This window comes from Haliotis cracherodii, unplaced genomic scaffold (assembly GCF_022045235.1).
Source record: "Haliotis cracherodii isolate W230 unplaced genomic scaffold, xgHalCrac1.p SCAF_15, whole genome shotgun sequence".
NCBI lineage: Eukaryota > Metazoa > Mollusca > Gastropoda > Lepetellida > Haliotidae > Haliotis > Haliotis cracherodii.
Genome location: NW_027266270.1, coordinates 20595475 through 20613941, shown reverse-complemented (window position 1 = coordinate 20613941; position 18467 = coordinate 20595475). Strand labels below are relative to the sequence as shown.

General features: G+C 41.1%; 1 protein-coding gene across 1 annotated transcript; it reads left to right on the top strand.

The window, feature by feature from the left end:
- The first annotated feature begins 1415 nt into the window (after positions 1–1415).
- LOC139461578 (gastrin/cholecystokinin type B receptor-like) lies at positions 1416–2552 on the top strand. The gene has a single exon (XM_071243057.1). The coding sequence runs from the start codon at positions 1416–1418 to the stop codon at positions 2550–2552; it is 1137 nt and encodes a 378-aa protein (XP_071099158.1).
- Positions 2553–18467: the final 15915 nt, after the last annotated feature.

The following is an 18467-nucleotide window of genomic DNA, read 5'->3' as shown; positions in this document are numbered from 1 at the left end:
CTGCTTGTACAAACTAATGCCGGTTTCATACTGCGAGCCCACTGAGGTGCCATACCGCAGTTGAACATGAATACCCCACTCTGGCCAGGCAGGGTAACAACAAATACCACGTGTTGACGCATTGTGGCATGAAGCGCCCCGGGATCGCACCACCGATCTTCCGCTCTCAGGGCAGACACTCTATTCACAAGATCACGGAGGCGGTCATACCACGAAGGAAGATTTAATTAATTACCAACTACGTAAATAATATAGACACTACCCGTGAAGGTCCGGGTTAGAATAGGTCTTCAGCAACCATGCTGTAATGCGACTTTGCTTGTTGTAAGATGCGACTAACGGGATCAGGCTCGCTGACTTGATGAAAGCATGCTATCGTATACCAATTGGTGCTCATGATGTCGATCACTGGGTTGTCAGGTCCAGACTCGATTATTTACAGACCGCTATCGTATAGCTGGAACACTGTCGAGTGCGACGTTAAACAACAACAAGACAAACACACAAACAAAACATAGACACAAATATAAGTTACTTAAAGGGAAGCCAACATTTGTGAGAAAAGGAAATGGTTAGTAACACCCACTGAAGCATATAACATGAAAAACGGTAGATACATTTATGCGTCATTCACTCGATTCTTAACATAATCCTGCCGCCGCGTTTATTTGCAATGCATTTGGCAGGGCGTATTTGAATTTGCTTCTGGGCCTTCGGAATGTATGTTGAATATTTGTGCAGTAGTATCTCGGCATTTCAGTATTTGTGTATCGAGATTTAACGTATTCAAATACTTCATAGTCACGATAATCTTTTATGAATGTATGACTTAAATATTATTAATATGTAATGAGGACACATGCATGAAAATAGCATAAGGAAATGTATTAGTATGAAATGTGTAAATATGCACGATTCGTGTTCCTTGTGCGTGACGTATAGTATTGTTTGTATTGCGTTATAATCCTATTACGTCTATATGAATGAAGTTTAATTTGCTATTGGCATGATAGTATTATGTTTACTTGTTAAGTTGAATTCAATTGTTATCTGGTAATATACTTCCGAAAACAAAATTGATGAGGAAATATTTTGAAATATTATCAATGATTTGATTAACGTAAGTTGGCAAGTCATTCCTGTGCAGTGGGAAGAATCACGATTCCGCAAATGAGAACCCACTGAGGACAGATGCAGATATGATGTAAATATTGTGTTCCTGAAGGTAGTCACAGAAACTTCAGAAGACTGAAGACAAAGTGTAATGTCACATGTTGAGAGTAAAGCACAACGTCATTGTCATCATCCTTACTGGTATGTTGTAGTATCTAGTTACTGTCTTCCCTCTCTACACTAAAGGACTGACGCTCACAACAAAGATCGGAAAGAATTATCCAGAAAGATTCTCTTGGACAATGTCGATCAAAAATCACAGTTCAGCTCCTGTTTCCATTGATGACTTGAACGATGAATTCGCCATGGAGGTATTACCCGTCATATTGTTTCTCTGCCTAATCATGGTGATGGGGATTTGTGGCAATGTCCTCGTGTTGTTCGTGTACTGTGGTAGGAATGCATCGGTGACGAGGAGGTTCATTTTGGCGCTTACTGCGGTGGATCTTATCAACTGTGTCCTGAACACTCCCGCAGATATCGCAGACATAAGATATAAGTACACTTTCGGCAGTTCCTTTGTGTGCCCAGCTACCCGATTTGGGATAGCGTTTTCCTGTATAGCATCGTGCAGCTTACTGGTGGCAATCGCCATTGAACGATATCAGAAAATATGCAAGCCGTTCAGGAAGCAAACAGCACCCCTAACAGCCATGGTGGCCATCTTGATTTGTTTTGTTTCAGCTGCCTGTTTCGCCATACCTGCTGGTGTTCTGAACGGGGAAAAGGATGTGAAGATCAGCGGTTTTAATGGGTCCGATTGTGGAATCAAAAATGAGTTCAGAGACACAGACCTTCCAAAAGTGTTCAATGGTATCCTTTTCATCCTCTTCTTTTGCGCATGTGTGGTTGTCATCGTAATGTACATACTCATCTGGAAACGTCTTCGCGTACAGAACGCGTGGAAGGCTTCTCGGGGAACGCATGGCCTATCACGAGACACTACTGAAAGAGTAAATCAGTCAGAGGAAGTCAGAACATCAGACGTCAGCATGGGAGGAAATAGCGGAACAACGTTGCAACCAGAAACTGCCACAGCTCCGACGTCATGCTCAACACAGGGACCAGATCGACGACTACACCATCCTACACAAACGTCTTCTTCCTCTGTTGATAGAACCACGTTAATGATGTTCTTTGTCACGATCCTGTTCATAGTTAGCTTCCTTCCTTATATAACAATCACCACAGCATCAGCTGTCGACCGTACGTTGTTCAAGGGCTTGAGTGGTGCCACGCTTGCATTTTACACCCTCGCCGTCCGCTCCTACTTCCTCAGCAGCGCCTTAAACCCCGTCGTCTACAGCATCTGTAGCAGTGGTTTCAGGACATACCTCAAGAAGCGGACAAAGGAACTGGTTTGCATAAACAGACAATAACACGCCACTCTTCATGTACTTGTAGTAGGATTCAGCTTCCATAAGGATATCTAACAAAATGTATGTCTTTCGGTTATTAGTTTCTACTTTTAAAAATTACTGGATTATAAGGAAGTTATGATAATTGCGACACTATTGAAATGATGATATGATTTTAATAACGACCATATGACAATAACTCTGCTCTCAAATTGAATATAAACTGTCGGGGAAGAGAAAGTATACAATTGAAAATTGCATTTGACCAAACAATTACAAACGTTATCAAAACGTTAGTGGGCGGAAAACTAAAAGTACAGAAAACAACCATATCAAATATTTCCCCATTGAATAGTCATTACTTGCCAAACGTGGGTGTATACGTTCCATATTACCAGGTAGTTTACAAACCTATTTACAATTATGGACACATATTTGGATTTCTACATTTGTAAATAGGATTAGGATGTATACATTAAACCCAAAAATATAAATACATGAGTCTCATATATTCAAAAAGAATCATACCGGTTCAGCTACACTTAAAATGAACGTCAATTATAAACATATCTTTACTTACTTACTTACTTACTTACTTACTTACTTACTTACTTACTTAGGTGTTTTTATTATCAATTCGTAATGAGGCTCTGCGGGCCTTATTTAGATGTAAAGATTTGTGTCCCTTTGTCGTGACAGGATCCGTTTATAATTGTTCAAATCCCCGATTCACCTCGGTTATGAGTCTTGTTTTTAAGCACCATACCTGTGCTCGCAGGTTCTAGTAAGAAGTGCCACGCTTTGGGCTCACCACCCACACAAAACCGACGCACCTTGATGTAAATGAAATACTGTTTGAATCTCACCCATCACATGAAATAAAATATTTCCGCCTAGCCTGATCTTTTTCTCATCGTACATTTCCCTTTGGTATATTTGTTGTCCAAGCTGAAACATTCACACATCACCTCGACATTGAAGGCGTCATAGCGGTTGGTGTGACCGTCCCGTGTGACGGCCGTGACCTATGCGTCATCACTGTGATGGCATCGGGGAGCTTTCAAAACAACCGATTTATGTAGTTATCGGAGGTCAACGAAATATCAGAACTCTCATGTTGCATTTAAATTTTGCGTGACTGTACATCATGTTGAACGTCTAGGTAAACGTCCTAGGTCAAAGTTGGTATTATTGTTGGGAAAAACCATCAGAAAGGTTTTACAGATAGTTAAAAAAAGCTGCCGCAGTTCGCCGTATGCAGATGTATACAGCAGACGTAATTCAAAATTAACATTTACCTTTTTAGTTATCAGTAAATACGCTATAGTCTCACTGGATTTTAGATCGTTGGTGCGAGTCCCGGTTCGCCCCGATTATGTTTCTAGGTTTGTCAGCACCATACCCATGCTCGTTGGTCTGACCAAAGTGGAAAACGTCTGAGACCTGCATCCGTTCTAGCTTTCCTCCAACATTAAGCTGAAACGTCGTGACATTACTGGAGTACTCAACTCACTCATTCACTCACTAGATCTTATTGTCCATCGATCACTTGATTGTCTGAATGTGTGTGATTGTCAAACATTGTGTGAATGACGAGTGACACCGATATGACAGGAATTGCTCACGATTTTCGCGAGGACCTGATATCATCAATGATTTTCAGGATCCGTTCATATAATCTTCACAGCTATTTTGCCTTTAAAGCCCAATGGAATCTGTTTCTGAGACTAGCTTTTCTCTGGCTATGACATTCTATATTATCCTTCACCCTTTATCTTGACCCAGCGATCTGTTAAGGTGCCGCATTGTGCTGTTAGATTGGGGTAAATCTTTCTCAATCACTCTCCCTCTCACTCATTCTCTCGCACTCACTCTCACTCTCTCACTTTGTCTCTGTCGCTCTGTCGATCTCTCCCACTTTCTCTCGTTCTCAATGTGTCTCCCTTCTCTCCCCTCTCTCTGTCTCTCTCCACCCTCTCTATTGCTCTCTCTCTCTTCTCTCTCACACAATTACTCAATCTCTGTCTCTCACTCGCACCCTCTCCCTTTCACTCACTAACTCACACACTGTCTCTCAATGACTCTCCCTCTCACTCATTCTCTGGCACTCACTCTCTCACTCTCTTTTTCTCTTTGTCGTCTCTCTCTGTGTGTCTCTCCACCCCCTCTCTCTCCCTCCACCTCTCTCGCTTTCTCTCCCCCCCCCCCCTCCCCCCCCCCCCCCCCCCAATTTTCTCTCTCTCGGGAGAGTAGAGCAGGATGTCTCACGAAGAGACAATTTCCTCTCTCGATAGAAGAAAAAGATCTCATTGATCCCGTGAAGAGATAAGGCATTATTTATACGACCTATAAAGACATAAATGTATGGCAAAAACATTCGCGGCTTGTTTATACCTCCAAACAAGCATAAACAGCGTTTAAAGATTTAGAAATGGAATGAGAATGTGTTTTAACAATCTACGACGGTGTTTCATGTTGCTGGTAGTGTCTGTTGATGTGTGTATAGTAGCGACGGAGCAGATCAGCCTAGATCCTTTACCATAAACACAGAGGGGGATAATGACAGAACATTCATCCTTGCTGTACTCCACTGGCTAATTACGTTGTGGTTATGATGTCGACTCGTTCTCGGTATTTTGCACGTTTGGTTTTCTGGCAAGCTAGACGGGAAAGACACCATGACAGGGTATGACCTCATTTTTCAACTGGCATCGGTAATCTACATTGCTGAAATATTGCTGTCGAGGCTGTTCGCCAAATGTCAACGCGCAGTATTTCGACATAGACTAACAAATAGTTAGACTAACATATAGTCTCTGAAATGAACATATCATACAGAAAATAAAAATCTAATAAAAAGGGAGCCCAGTGATTCTCTTCATTTTCACTGCAGTAATCTAGACTTGCCAAACATTATAGACTTGCATGGGCTGTAGTTGATATAAATGTATCAGGGTCTGTAAGACAGACTAACAAATAGTCTATCATGTCGTTTATTACACAATATAATTTTCTCCTCTATTTTTCCCCTGGTTCTGATATGTGGAATAAAACCGACTAGACGTGCTTTTTTATAATCTAGATTGGTATTGGTTTCATAAATTGAATGTATTCTACTGCCATTGTTTTGACGGAACACTCGTGTATTTTCATAAACCACATATACCCCGGCCTAGGATGAGTGAGTGAGTGTGGTTTTACGCAATGTTAGCAATATTCCATCAATATAAGGGCTGAGGACACCAGATATGGCCTTCACACATTGTACTCATGTGGGGAATCGAGCCCGGCGTGACGAGCGAACGCGTTAAGCACTAGGCTACCCCATCGCCCCCAAGGATGATGGTGATGGTTGTGAAATAAAAATAACACGGTAACAAACCATATTTGAATCCCAGTACAAGAGAAATATGTGAGCTCCTGATACATGGTTCCAAATCGTTTTATTTCAAAAGTCAGAAGTTTTTTCATATAAATTTAAGTTTTTTTCTCGAAGATGTTATTCCTCGATTGACCTGCATTGTAATTGAAATTTCTACACCATACCAGTTACTTCACAGTGAATTGCGGCCAACCAAGCCTTCTCACAAACTGAACATATACAAAATACTTACGTTCGTGTCTGTCCATACGGCATGTATCTTCTTGTGATTTGTGGTGTCCGATAAGGGTAATGTGTTCGGCAACGTGGACTAAATTGACCTGGGTGCCGAGGATGTCTCCAAGGTATGTGTCTGAAAATACGTGGAAGAAATAAACATGGGCTCCGTGGATGTCTACAAGAATTGTGTTTTAGTTGTATGGGAGTACTATACAGCCTTCGTAGTTATACGTCCATCGCCGTGATATTGCCGGAATATTGCTAAAAGCGTTGTAAAATCATATTCACTCACTCACTCACTCACTCACTCATTCACGCACGCACGCACGCACTCACTCACTCGAAGTTATAAGGCTCAGTACGTTTCAACATGTCATTAAATAAATGCATTGTCCATGACAGAATATCAATAATGATGGCAGCTGGTCAGCTTAATGTACAGGAAAGTACAGAAGTGATCCGTTTTCAGGAAATCAACGAACGCAGGTACACAAACCAAGACTCATAATCGGGGTCTGTCTGCACCATTCATGCTTGTGAGTTTCACCAAAGTGGTAAACGTATAAGATCTGAATCACTTAGGGTTTTCCCCACATCAAGCTGCCACGCCGTGATGAATTTGATATACTGTTCAAAGCGACGTTCAAGCCAACTCACTCACTCACAGCGTAACAGAGACCAGACACTGAGTATCCCTACACCCAACCCCGCATCATTACACTGGATCACTTTACCATCGTTCATGGCTATAAATATCTAAATTACATGGCCGGGAATGCCGCATATCATATTTTAAGCCAATGCAATATCTGCTGTATGCGATGTTTCAATCAATATTTCAGTTTTAATTCCAAGCTAAATAATTGGGTCATATATCATGCCACGTCACCCACGCCTAACTACGGCTAAATTGATTTTGTTGAATTTGAGGAGAATGCCATTACACCTGATGTATGATCAGCCTCCCAAGTGGGCATCACATGGTCGGTCTCCCGTGGGGTCTCACATGTACGTAAGACATGGTTGTGTTTTGGCGAGTCCGACAAATGAGAGTGGTTTGAACACGACACAAACAATGACATTTACGCTGCTTCTGTCACACAAACAATGGCCGTAATCTGCAACAACTGCAAGATTTACGGTAGTCGTAACGCTTATGTCATACATAGCATTACGACAGTCGTAAATGCGGTACTTCAACATAAACGTAAGATAGTCGTAAGATCTTTTCCTTATCAAAGATTTACGACTGTCGTAACGTTTATTTAATGCATAGATTTATTAAAGTCGTAAATGTGGTACTTCAACATGAACGTAAAATAGTCGGAAGTTCTTTTCCTCATCAAAGATTTACGACAGTCGTAAAGCTTATATCATACATCGATTTATGATAGTCGTAAAGGCTATACTTCTTCAAAAACATAAGATAACTGGAAGTCAGTTAGTTTATTATGATCTTGGAAAGCGTCTTTTACATTCACCTGAGGTCACTCCCATACACATCAATACAAATGCCACCCCTGATGATTAGAATGGAGTCGTTATAACCGCACATTCGCTATATCCGACTTCATTATAGTGAGTGAGTTGTGTTTATCGCCGCTTTTAACAGTATTCCAGTTATATCGCGGCGTGTCGGCTTAATGGGGGAGGAAAGCCCGAAGTGATGCAGGTCTCAGACGTTTACAACTTCGGTGAAACCCACGAGCACGGGTATGGTGCTGACAAACCTAGAAACATGATCAGGGCGAACCGGGATTCGAACCCACAATCATAGGTTTCTGGCGTGTCCAAGGGACGCAACTCTGCGCAGCGAATCGCGGAGCCTTAGACGACTGGGCCACCCGTGCCCCCTCAATATATCTAGACATGACTATGATTATATAATGCTTGTGGTGAAATTTAAAACGACAAACGTTGCATAAAAATAAATAGAACCTTCCGCAATTATGCGTATGCGCATTCTAAAAGGTTCCCTTTTAACTTCCCCTTTGACTTCCATTTTAACTCCCAAAGGATGACGGGAGAAAACCAGACTCGACAAGCTAGTGCCATGGGAGATGTGCTCGAGGTGATGACGTCACACAAAACTTCAAATGTCTTCCTGTGCCTGTGTTGGATACAAGTGGGTTGATGAGAGATGGGCCTACGGGATGGTTTGGACGTGCGCCATAGTCCGTGGGAATATACAGGCGTTTGATTGTTCTCCTTTAATCTCGATGAATGTGTACTCTAAGGCCATGCAAAACACAACCGAACGTCAATAATCAGTTTGTAGTTTAACCTCGCTGGATCTGGTGTTCTCACCTCCCTCTCTCTCTCTCTCTCTCTGTCTCTCTGTCTCTCTCTCTCTCTGTCTCTCTCTCTCTCTCTCTCTGTCTCTCTCTCTCTCTCTCATAATTAACCGATATTTCATATCAAATTTCATTCGATGTTAAATGTTATATCGATTCATGTTTAAGTAAATATGTGTATTATCGCATGCAGGATAAACACAAATAGAAGAGAAACATATATTCAAAATGCGACATTTCCATCGTGCTGATGTAAGTGAGTTGGGTTTAACGCTGCTTTGAAATTGCTGATGGGACTAAAAGCTCATTCACTCGGATGTTTAATATATTTCAAGCCATTATTTCCAGGAGCTTCGAAACCCGGTTCGGCCCGATTGTGTTTCTAGGCTTGTCAGTATCATACCCGTGTTCGTGGGTTTCATCAAAACGGTAAGAATCTGAGACCTTCATCACTTGTCAGCATCATACCCGTGCTCGTGGGTTTCATCAAAACGGTGAGAATCTGAGACCTTCATCACTTGTCAGCATCATACCCGTGCTCGTGGCTTTCATCAAAACGGTAAGAATCTGAGACCTTCATCACTTGTCAGCATCATACCCGTGCTCGTGGCTTTCATCAAAACGGTAAGAATCTGAGACCTTCATCACTTGTCAGCATCATACCCGTGCTCGTGGCTTTCATCCAAACGGTAAGAATCTGAGACCTTCATCACTTGTCAGCATCATACCCGTGCTCGTGGCTTTCATCCAAACGGTACGAATCTAAGACCTTCATCACTTGTCAGCATCATACTCATGCTCGTGGGTTTCATCCAAACGGTAAGAATCTAAGACCTTCATCACTTGTCAGCATCATACCCGTGCTCGTGGCTTTCATCCAAACGGTAAGAATCTGAGACCATCATCACTTGTCAGCATCATACCCGTGCTCGTGGCTTTCATCAAAACGGTAAGAATCTGAGACCTTCATCACTTGTCAGTATCATACCCGTGCTCGTGGGTTTCATCAAAACGGTAAGAATCTGAGACCTTCATCACTTGTCAGTATCATACCCGTGCTCGTGGCTTTCATCAAAACGGTAAGAATCTGAGACCTTCATCACTTGTCAGTATCATACATGTTTCACCAAAATGGTAAACGTCTCAGACCTGTATTACTTCGGGCTGTCCTCCAATATTACGCTGACTTAGCATAACTGAAACAATGATTAAAGCGGCGTTAATCCAGACTCACTCACTCACTCACTCTCAAAGCAGTCATGGTAATAGATTAGTATTACGACTAAATGGTCAATACTGATATCCTTTTTTCACAGACCTAGATACGTCAGATGAAATATAGTTCGTTTATACGTTGTTCACTTGTAATGTATAACGCAATTGTGTCTTCAAGGATGAGCCGGGTGGGCACGATATCAATTGGGCATTAATCAGAAATGTCCTGACTGGCCGTCCATACATCACAGTAAGTAATTCCAGTAAGTGACAACTGACGTCACAAACAGCGTCCCTGGTCAATCTGTAGCCCAAATTGAAATTCACGCCACCCCAGATATCGAGTTCCACTTCCTTGTTCGGCTTTCCGCTCTTAAAAATATATTTCACTACGGCAGCAATACCGAATTGTGGGCAGTTCTATGGGTCTCATGGTTAGGACGAATGTGAGAAAATTGTAAAGCGACAATGGTAAAGCGACTGTTCTCACGAAACAGATAATGCATGATTGCGTAGTAGGTATGGCCTGATATATATCGAATTTAGTGTATCATGAAAGATGTATAAACGCCGCACTCAGCAACATTCCAGTTATATGACGGAATGTTGCTGAGTGCGGCGTTAATACATCTTTCATGATATGACGGTTTGTAAATAATCGAGTCTGGACCAGAAAATTTCCAGTGATTGACATCATGAGCATCGATCTACGCATTTGGAATATAATGACATGCATCAATCAAGTCAGCGAGCCGGTCCAAAGGATCCCATAAGTCGCCTCCTACGACAGACATAGGTGGCAGGTACGGTATATTAAGCATTGTATTTCAAGTATTGTATGTTATGTATTGCTTTGATTAGTTTTAGATAGAGGAGTTTTAAGGACGCTTATATGTTGTTATCCCATACCATGTTATCCCTTGAGCATACCTGTCACGTGGCTAAAGTGGTCGCTGTAAGAGGGGACTTTGGCCAGACGTGTTATACACGTTTAATGTTCCTTCTTGCAAAGTCTGTTTGTAACACGTTCATTGTTCCTCCTGGAGAAGACGTGTTACACGTTTGATGTTCCTTCTTGCCAAGACTGTGTGTTACATGTTCATTGTTCCTCCTTGAGAAGACGTGTTACACGTTTCATTCTTGCTTTTTCATGTTCAGGAAATCCTGGGACAGTAAGTATGATTTTTGTTTGTTTGTTGTTTAACGCCGCACTCAACAAAATTCCAGATATATGACGGCGGTCTGTTAGTTATCGAGTCTGGACCAGACAATTCAGGCCAAATCAGTTTTAGGCGTCGAAATTCACTGTAATTTAAAGAGTTGCGTCCTTTAGCAAGTATCTGCTGATCGGTTCCAATTACAACATTGCTTTTGTCAGCATCGGTACCGTGTTCGCGGGTTTCACAAAAGTTTTCTCCTTGGTTTTCTTCTGACATGCCGTGATAGAGTAGTACTCTAGAGTACTGATAGAGCAGCATTAAATGATGCGAAAGATTGGGTGAATGGGGGCATACACGTGTCTTGTGTTGCGTACACCTACAAGACATAGCTTTCCCAATCTCTCAACATTGATGGATTCATATCATGGACAAGGTCTAAACTCAGAGACATCAATCTGCGATCTTGACAGCACTAGTTTCTAGCAGTTCATCAGAAGTCTCGTTACCATTAGTCGTTCGTGGCCCAGCGTCCATACAATACCACAGCTGATGTACCTCGAGCTCACACCCGTGTCAAGCTTTAATATGTCATAGACAGAGGCTTCTCTTCATTCAGCTTCACCAACGTCTTTAGCTGCCTTGGATGAAGTAAATATAATCGCCTAATATTGATGTGTGTTTACCCCTCAACATTGAATGCGACAATTGCCCGACCTGCCATTAGAGAGATCACCAGCCCACTGAAATCTTTTTGAATATGTATCAAGTTAGATATATTACAAATTAATACCTATCAACATACACAACTCACTGAAAGAAATATATCCGAATGATGGCATCATAACAAATCAGTGAGTGAGTGAGTGAGTTGGGTTTAACGCCGCTTTTAACATTATTCCAGTTATATCACTGCGTGTCAGCTTATCAGTATACATAATATACACAATCTATCAGTATACACATAATACACACCATATCAGTGTACAAAATACATTACATATCAGTATACACATAATACACTACATATCAGTGTACAAAATACATTACATATCAGTATACACATAATACACTACATATCAGTGTACAAAATACATTACATATCAGTATACACACACTACACTACATATCAGTATACACACACTACACTACATATCAGTATACACACACTACACTACATATCAGTATACACACACTACACTACATATCAGTATACACACACTACACTACATATCAGTATACACACACTACACTACATACTAGTACACACACTACACTACATATCAGTATACACACACTACACTACATATCAGTATACACACACTACACTACATATCAGTATACACACACTACACTACATATCAGTATACACACAATACACTACATATCAGTGTACACACACTACACTACATATCAGTATACACACACTACACTACATATCAGTATACACACAATACACTACATATCAGTATACACACACTACACTACATATCAGTATACACACACTACACTACATATCAGTATACACACACTACACTACATATCAGTATACACACAATACACAACATATCAGTGTACACATTACACTACATATCAGTATACACACACTACACTACATACTAGTACACACAATACACTACATATCAGTATACACACACTACACTACATACTAGTACACACAATACACTACATATCAGTATACACACACTACACTACATATCAGTGTACACAATACACTACATATCAGTATACACACACTACACTACATATCAGTATACACACACTACACTACATATCAGTATACACACACTACACTACATATCAGTATACACACAATACACAACATATCAGTGTACACATTACACTACATATCAGTATACACACACTACACTACATACTAGTACACACAATACACTACATATCAGTATACACACACTACACTACATACTAGTACACACAATACACTACATATCAGTATACACACACTACACTACATATCAGTGTACACATTACACTACATATCAGTATACACACACTACACTACATACTAGTACACACACTACACTACATATCAGTATACACACAATACACTACATAAAAGTATACACACAATACACTACATATCAGTATACACACAATACACTACATATCAGTATACACACACTACACTACATACTAGTACACACACTACACTACATATCAGTATACACACAATACACTACATAAAAGTATACACACAATACACTACATATCAGTATACACACAATACACTACATATCAGTATACACACAAAACGCTACATATCAGTTCACACAATACATTACGTATCAGTAAACACGCAATACGCTACATATCAGTGTACAAAATACACTACATATCAGTATACACACAATACACTACATATCAGTTCACACAATAAATATACATATTAGTATACAAATAATACTATCAGGACAACTGTACAGATCACATCCTTTCAGGGTCCGCTAGTTTACGAAACATCCTCACAAATGTTGCAAAAGTTGACCCACACGACACAAAAAAACTTCAAATGAGTTCAGGCAATCTTGTTAAACATATTTCTAAAGTCGACATTTTACTTTTAATCTACTGTTTTCCCCAACTCGAAACAGTCAGGACAAGCGGAAACTGTAGAAGTGAAAACTAAACACACATGATGAAAATGACCCTTGCAGCATTCATTCAGCTGGTGGTTATGAAACCTTTACGTGAACGCCAAGTCGTGAGCAGCGTCAGCTACGTCACCATTGACGTCATGTTTAAAGGCAATCTTAACAATATAAGCATCTGAGCGTCTCCATAGCAACTTACCAAAAGGCAAGCTATTCATTCGGTGTCTCTGTCTGACGAGGTCGCAGCAATTCAATGCCTGTATCAATCATGATGCATGTCGACACAGATGAAAGAGAGAGATAATCTTTCGGTGTGAATTCTAATTCTGTATTTTTGAGTTTTCCTAAATGACACATACGGCATGTTGCACTGAACGGGCACCTGTCCAGATAGAGTTATATCTCATTTTCTTGTATTCGAGATGCGTGGGTAAAGATGGAATAATGTTTGGCGCCCCGGTCTGAAATATTCCAGCTATGACTCGGCTGCCAATAGCTATGTTTGTCTGGGCCTAGTGATTGATAGTATGAGCATCGATCCACGCAATTGGGATACGATGGCATGCTTCAACCAAGTCAGCGAGACTGACGGATCGATCCCGTTAATCGCCTCTTTCGACAAGCATAGTCACCATTTACGGCAAGCATTGCCGAAGACTCATTTTACCCCGACTCTTCACAGTTCTTACCGCTTTTATGAAACCAAGGAAGCACGGTGCTGGCAAACCAATGGTGATAATAAGATCGAATCTGGGATTCAAACCCACTATGATATCGTGACTGCACGTCTAAGGGAGACGACTTAGACTATCTCACAGTCCTTGAACCATATCATTTTCTCTTCCGCCCAGCCCTTACTGTCATACAAAAGTCTGTACTGAAGCAAGTCTAGATTTTCCTCAGGTTCAGAAATTTCCCATCTCACTGGGGCTCCCTTTCAAATTAAATGGATTAATTGTTTCCATCAAAAATTATACATTTCCAGAAAATAAGTGTTAGTCTAGAGACGACTCTGCATAGATATAGTTGCGGGCCTTAGACGACTGGGCCACGATACACACCTAAAGAAGCGAGTGTGTTTAACAAGTTTGTAATCACCATGCTACTATTTAACCTTGTTTGCTACACATAGGAATGCTCCCCGGCCACGTCATATCAAAAGGACCGCCTCCTTGGTCTAGTGGTAGAGCGTCCGCGGAGGTGAAATTGGGTTTAACGTCGCGTCCAAGATTATTGCACTTATATAGCGACGTGCATGTAAGTGTATGTTTGTGTGGCTGCTGGTAATAGTCCGGACTGAGGCACAGTACACTGACTCCGAGCCGACCAGTCCTTGTTTTAGCCCCTTAATGCCGAGCGCCAGACAGGGTAACAACAGGTACCATCTTTTAACGTCTTTTTGTATGACGCGGTCGGGGATCGAACCCGGACCTTCCGCTCTCCGGGCGGACGCTCTAGCACCAGACCACGGAGGCGGTCATCATAGCGCAGAACAGATCTTCACGAACACATGTTGTCATCAGTGTCACCTTGGCCAAGCCAGGATCCAGTGATCGTGGATTCGAATCCCAGATTCACCACATGCGTGATCCTTGGTCCTTCAGCATCGGGTGGAAAAACATAAACCGTTAGATGTCAGTAAATAAGATGTGAGTAATGTGGACTTAATCATTGTTAGTATTTTTTCTAAACAAATTAACACCATAGCTTAAATACGTTATTAAAGTCCTCAGATTCGCCGCACAACATAGGCGGATGTGATGTCACTCGCGTGTATTTCTATAAGAAATCTCAATATTTATCTCTTCTTTTAGAAGGCAGGAAATGGTTTGTGTTTCACCTAATTGAAGTTAGCCCTCCATACCCCCCGCAGACCCTTCAAACCAGCGGAGTACGGCGTCCTAAAGTAAACGATGGAATTAGAGAAAATATTTAGATACGATGTTTTCCACAGCTCCAGGAACTCTCCGTCGCCATTCAGATTATTGTGAGTGTCATCCCGCACTCATTCACCTCGGATCTGTTCGGCGCGTGCGGGCTGCCATGACAGTTGAGTGAGACACGTGCCAAACGTTATTGATTAGTTACTTTGGAAGCTTGTGGGGTGTTTTTTTGCCGTATACAATCAAGACCTGCAATAACTGACAAGAAGGCTCAGTTTGTTGTAACGGAAAAACATTTGATTCTGACATACGTATAAATCTACCGCCACGCATCCTCGAACATATAACATTGATTTATATTTAAAATAATGGATATGCGGAATTATCTTATGCCGTTATTGTCATGGTAACCTGAAGAATTTTGCTGCATGTGGTTGACATATTCGATATTCAATGTGCCTGAACAGGCATATTTATCCACTTGAGATATAGCGGTGAGAGATTTCTTTCTTCAGTAGTGTTTAATAACGTTTTTGATGTTTAAGGGAAATGACAGAACAAGATCAATAAATGAAAACGTAACAGTCACCAGATTCCGAGCCATCACGAAATAGGAATCAATCAATCGAAATGCTCATGAAAATGAAGAGAGTCAGTTGGTTTTATGCTGTTATAAACATGATTTCAGTTATAACACGGTGCGATATAACGTCGGGGTCGTGTAAGACTCGATCACTGCTATGATGATATAAAGGCGGTTTCAAACGGCATCGGAAGTTTGCAAACACAGATTAGCAACCTCTAAAGAGTGAGAATGCAAGCAATAATGGTATTTTACTCTGTAATCACCTCTATGCATGTGAGAATGGTATTTTACTCTGTAATCAGCTATATGCACGCAAGAATGATATTTTACTCTGTTATCAGTTGTATGCAAGTAAGAATGATATTTTACTCTGTAATCACCTATATGCAAGTAAGAATGGTATTTTATTCTCTAGTCAGCTGTATGCACGTAATATGGGTATTTTACTCTGTAATCACCTATATGCAAGTAAGAATGGTATTTTACTCTGTAATCAGCTATATGCAAGTAAGAAGGGTATTTTACTCTGTAATCACCTATATGCAAGTAAGAATGTTATTTTACTCTGTAATCACCTATATGCAAGTAAGAATGGTATTTTACTCTGTAATCACCTATATGCAAGTAAGAATGGTCTTTTACTCTGTAATCACCTATATGCAAGTAAGAATGGTTTTTTACTCTGTAATCAGCTATATGCAAGTGAGAATGGTATTTTATTCTGTAATCAGCTATATGCACCCGCCCTCTACCAACAACTAGGGCCATCACTCCCAGGTCGAGTGGGAACACCCACTACTCTTCCAACAACTAGGGCCATCACTCCCAGGTCGAGTGGGAACACCCACTACCAACAACAAGGTAATGAGTTACAGATCAGACTTAGAATATGGTTTGGATGCTCCACGTAAAGCAAACTATCGTTCCCGGACAATGATTTAGATAAAATGCGTCGATAAATCAACCTGCACTATGATAAACCCTCGAACCTGCAAGCTAATTATGTGTTCATTTGCACGAGTGGCGTCTCATCATACCATATGATACTACTGATGCAAATTCGGGGCAACAGTCATCCTGAAATATGGTATGAGTATATGTAATAGAAAATATATTCTAAATAAATCAAACATCATATTCGTAAATGTAATCTAAACATTGTATTTGACTTCTGTTAACGCAGACGACAAGTTGCCGCCATCTTGGATATTCGCAGAACCTTTTCCCATCACAGACCTTGACGTCAAACATACATCTAAATTTGTTTAAAATAGACATCCAATGTAAATATGAATAAAGGAATAATGTTTGTGTTTTAACCGACTGTAGCAACTGATTTCTCTGAATTCCAAACACGTCAAATGGAAGCACCGTTCTTGGAGCATGCGTCCAGTAAGTGCTTCGCCCGGTCCCTAAAGATTGATTTCTTCTTTGATAAACACACTCAGACTGCATAATCGGGGATCAAAACGCTAAACTTTGATGGTACGGGAATTGCCATGCTTTATAACAGTAGATGTTGCCAGTCGCTTGAACGGCGACCAGAGCACGCGCTAGAGTCGGACAATCACCCCGTCTCTAGACCCTGTTGCTAGCTACATACAACGAATTTTTCCGATTTAGTCGGTGCCAGTCCCTAACCTTGTGACACCGGAGCAGGTTCCAGTGTCAATGATATAGTTATTTGGCGTCTTTATGACGTCATGGTGTTATCACACTATCTACGTCCACGTGGGAAATGGTGGGAAAACCAGCATTCGTCCTTTGGTGACTAGGTGGGATTTGGTGGAAGATGACTGAGGATAGACTATGAGAAGAAAAAAAGGATATAGTAATACCTTGCTCCAAATTAGTTAGTAAGAGTTCCTGCTTGGTTACGAGTCTAGCAGGCGGGGATGTAATGCTAATCGTGGGATGAGGTGTGGTGGAATCATGTGTTTACTGGAAAGTATATCAGCAACGTGTGTCTATTTAATTAGTTCGTGTACATGTTTCCTGTGATAAAACAGAGTGGAGGTGAATTTGTTTCATGATACTTTTCTGTTTGAAAATCACTTGTATCTATGTCATTATTCTTTCGTCTGCGTATTTGCTCATTTGTTTAGCGATTATTTGTTTTTCTGTTTCAATTACTACCTCTCAACCTGGTATTTCGAAATCAGATACCATTTTGTGCCGGATGTATCTGATGCATCCATAAAACGCCTGACTCCACCCTGTATCCTTCCCTTCCATCTGATGCCTGACTGCACCCTGTATCCTTCCCATCCATCTGATGCCTGACTGCACCCTGTATCCTTCCCTTCCATATGATGCCTGACTCCACCCTGTATCCTTCCCATCCATCTGATGCCTGACTCCACCCTGTATCCTTCCCTTCCATCTGATGCCTGACTCCACCCTGTATCCTTCCCTTCCATCTGATGCCTGACTCCACCCTGTATTCTTCCCATCCATCTGATGCCTGACTGCACCCTGTATCCTTCCCTTCCATCTGATGCCTGACTCCACCCTGTATTCTTCCCTTCCATCTGATGCCTGACTGCACCCTGTATCCTTCCCTTCCA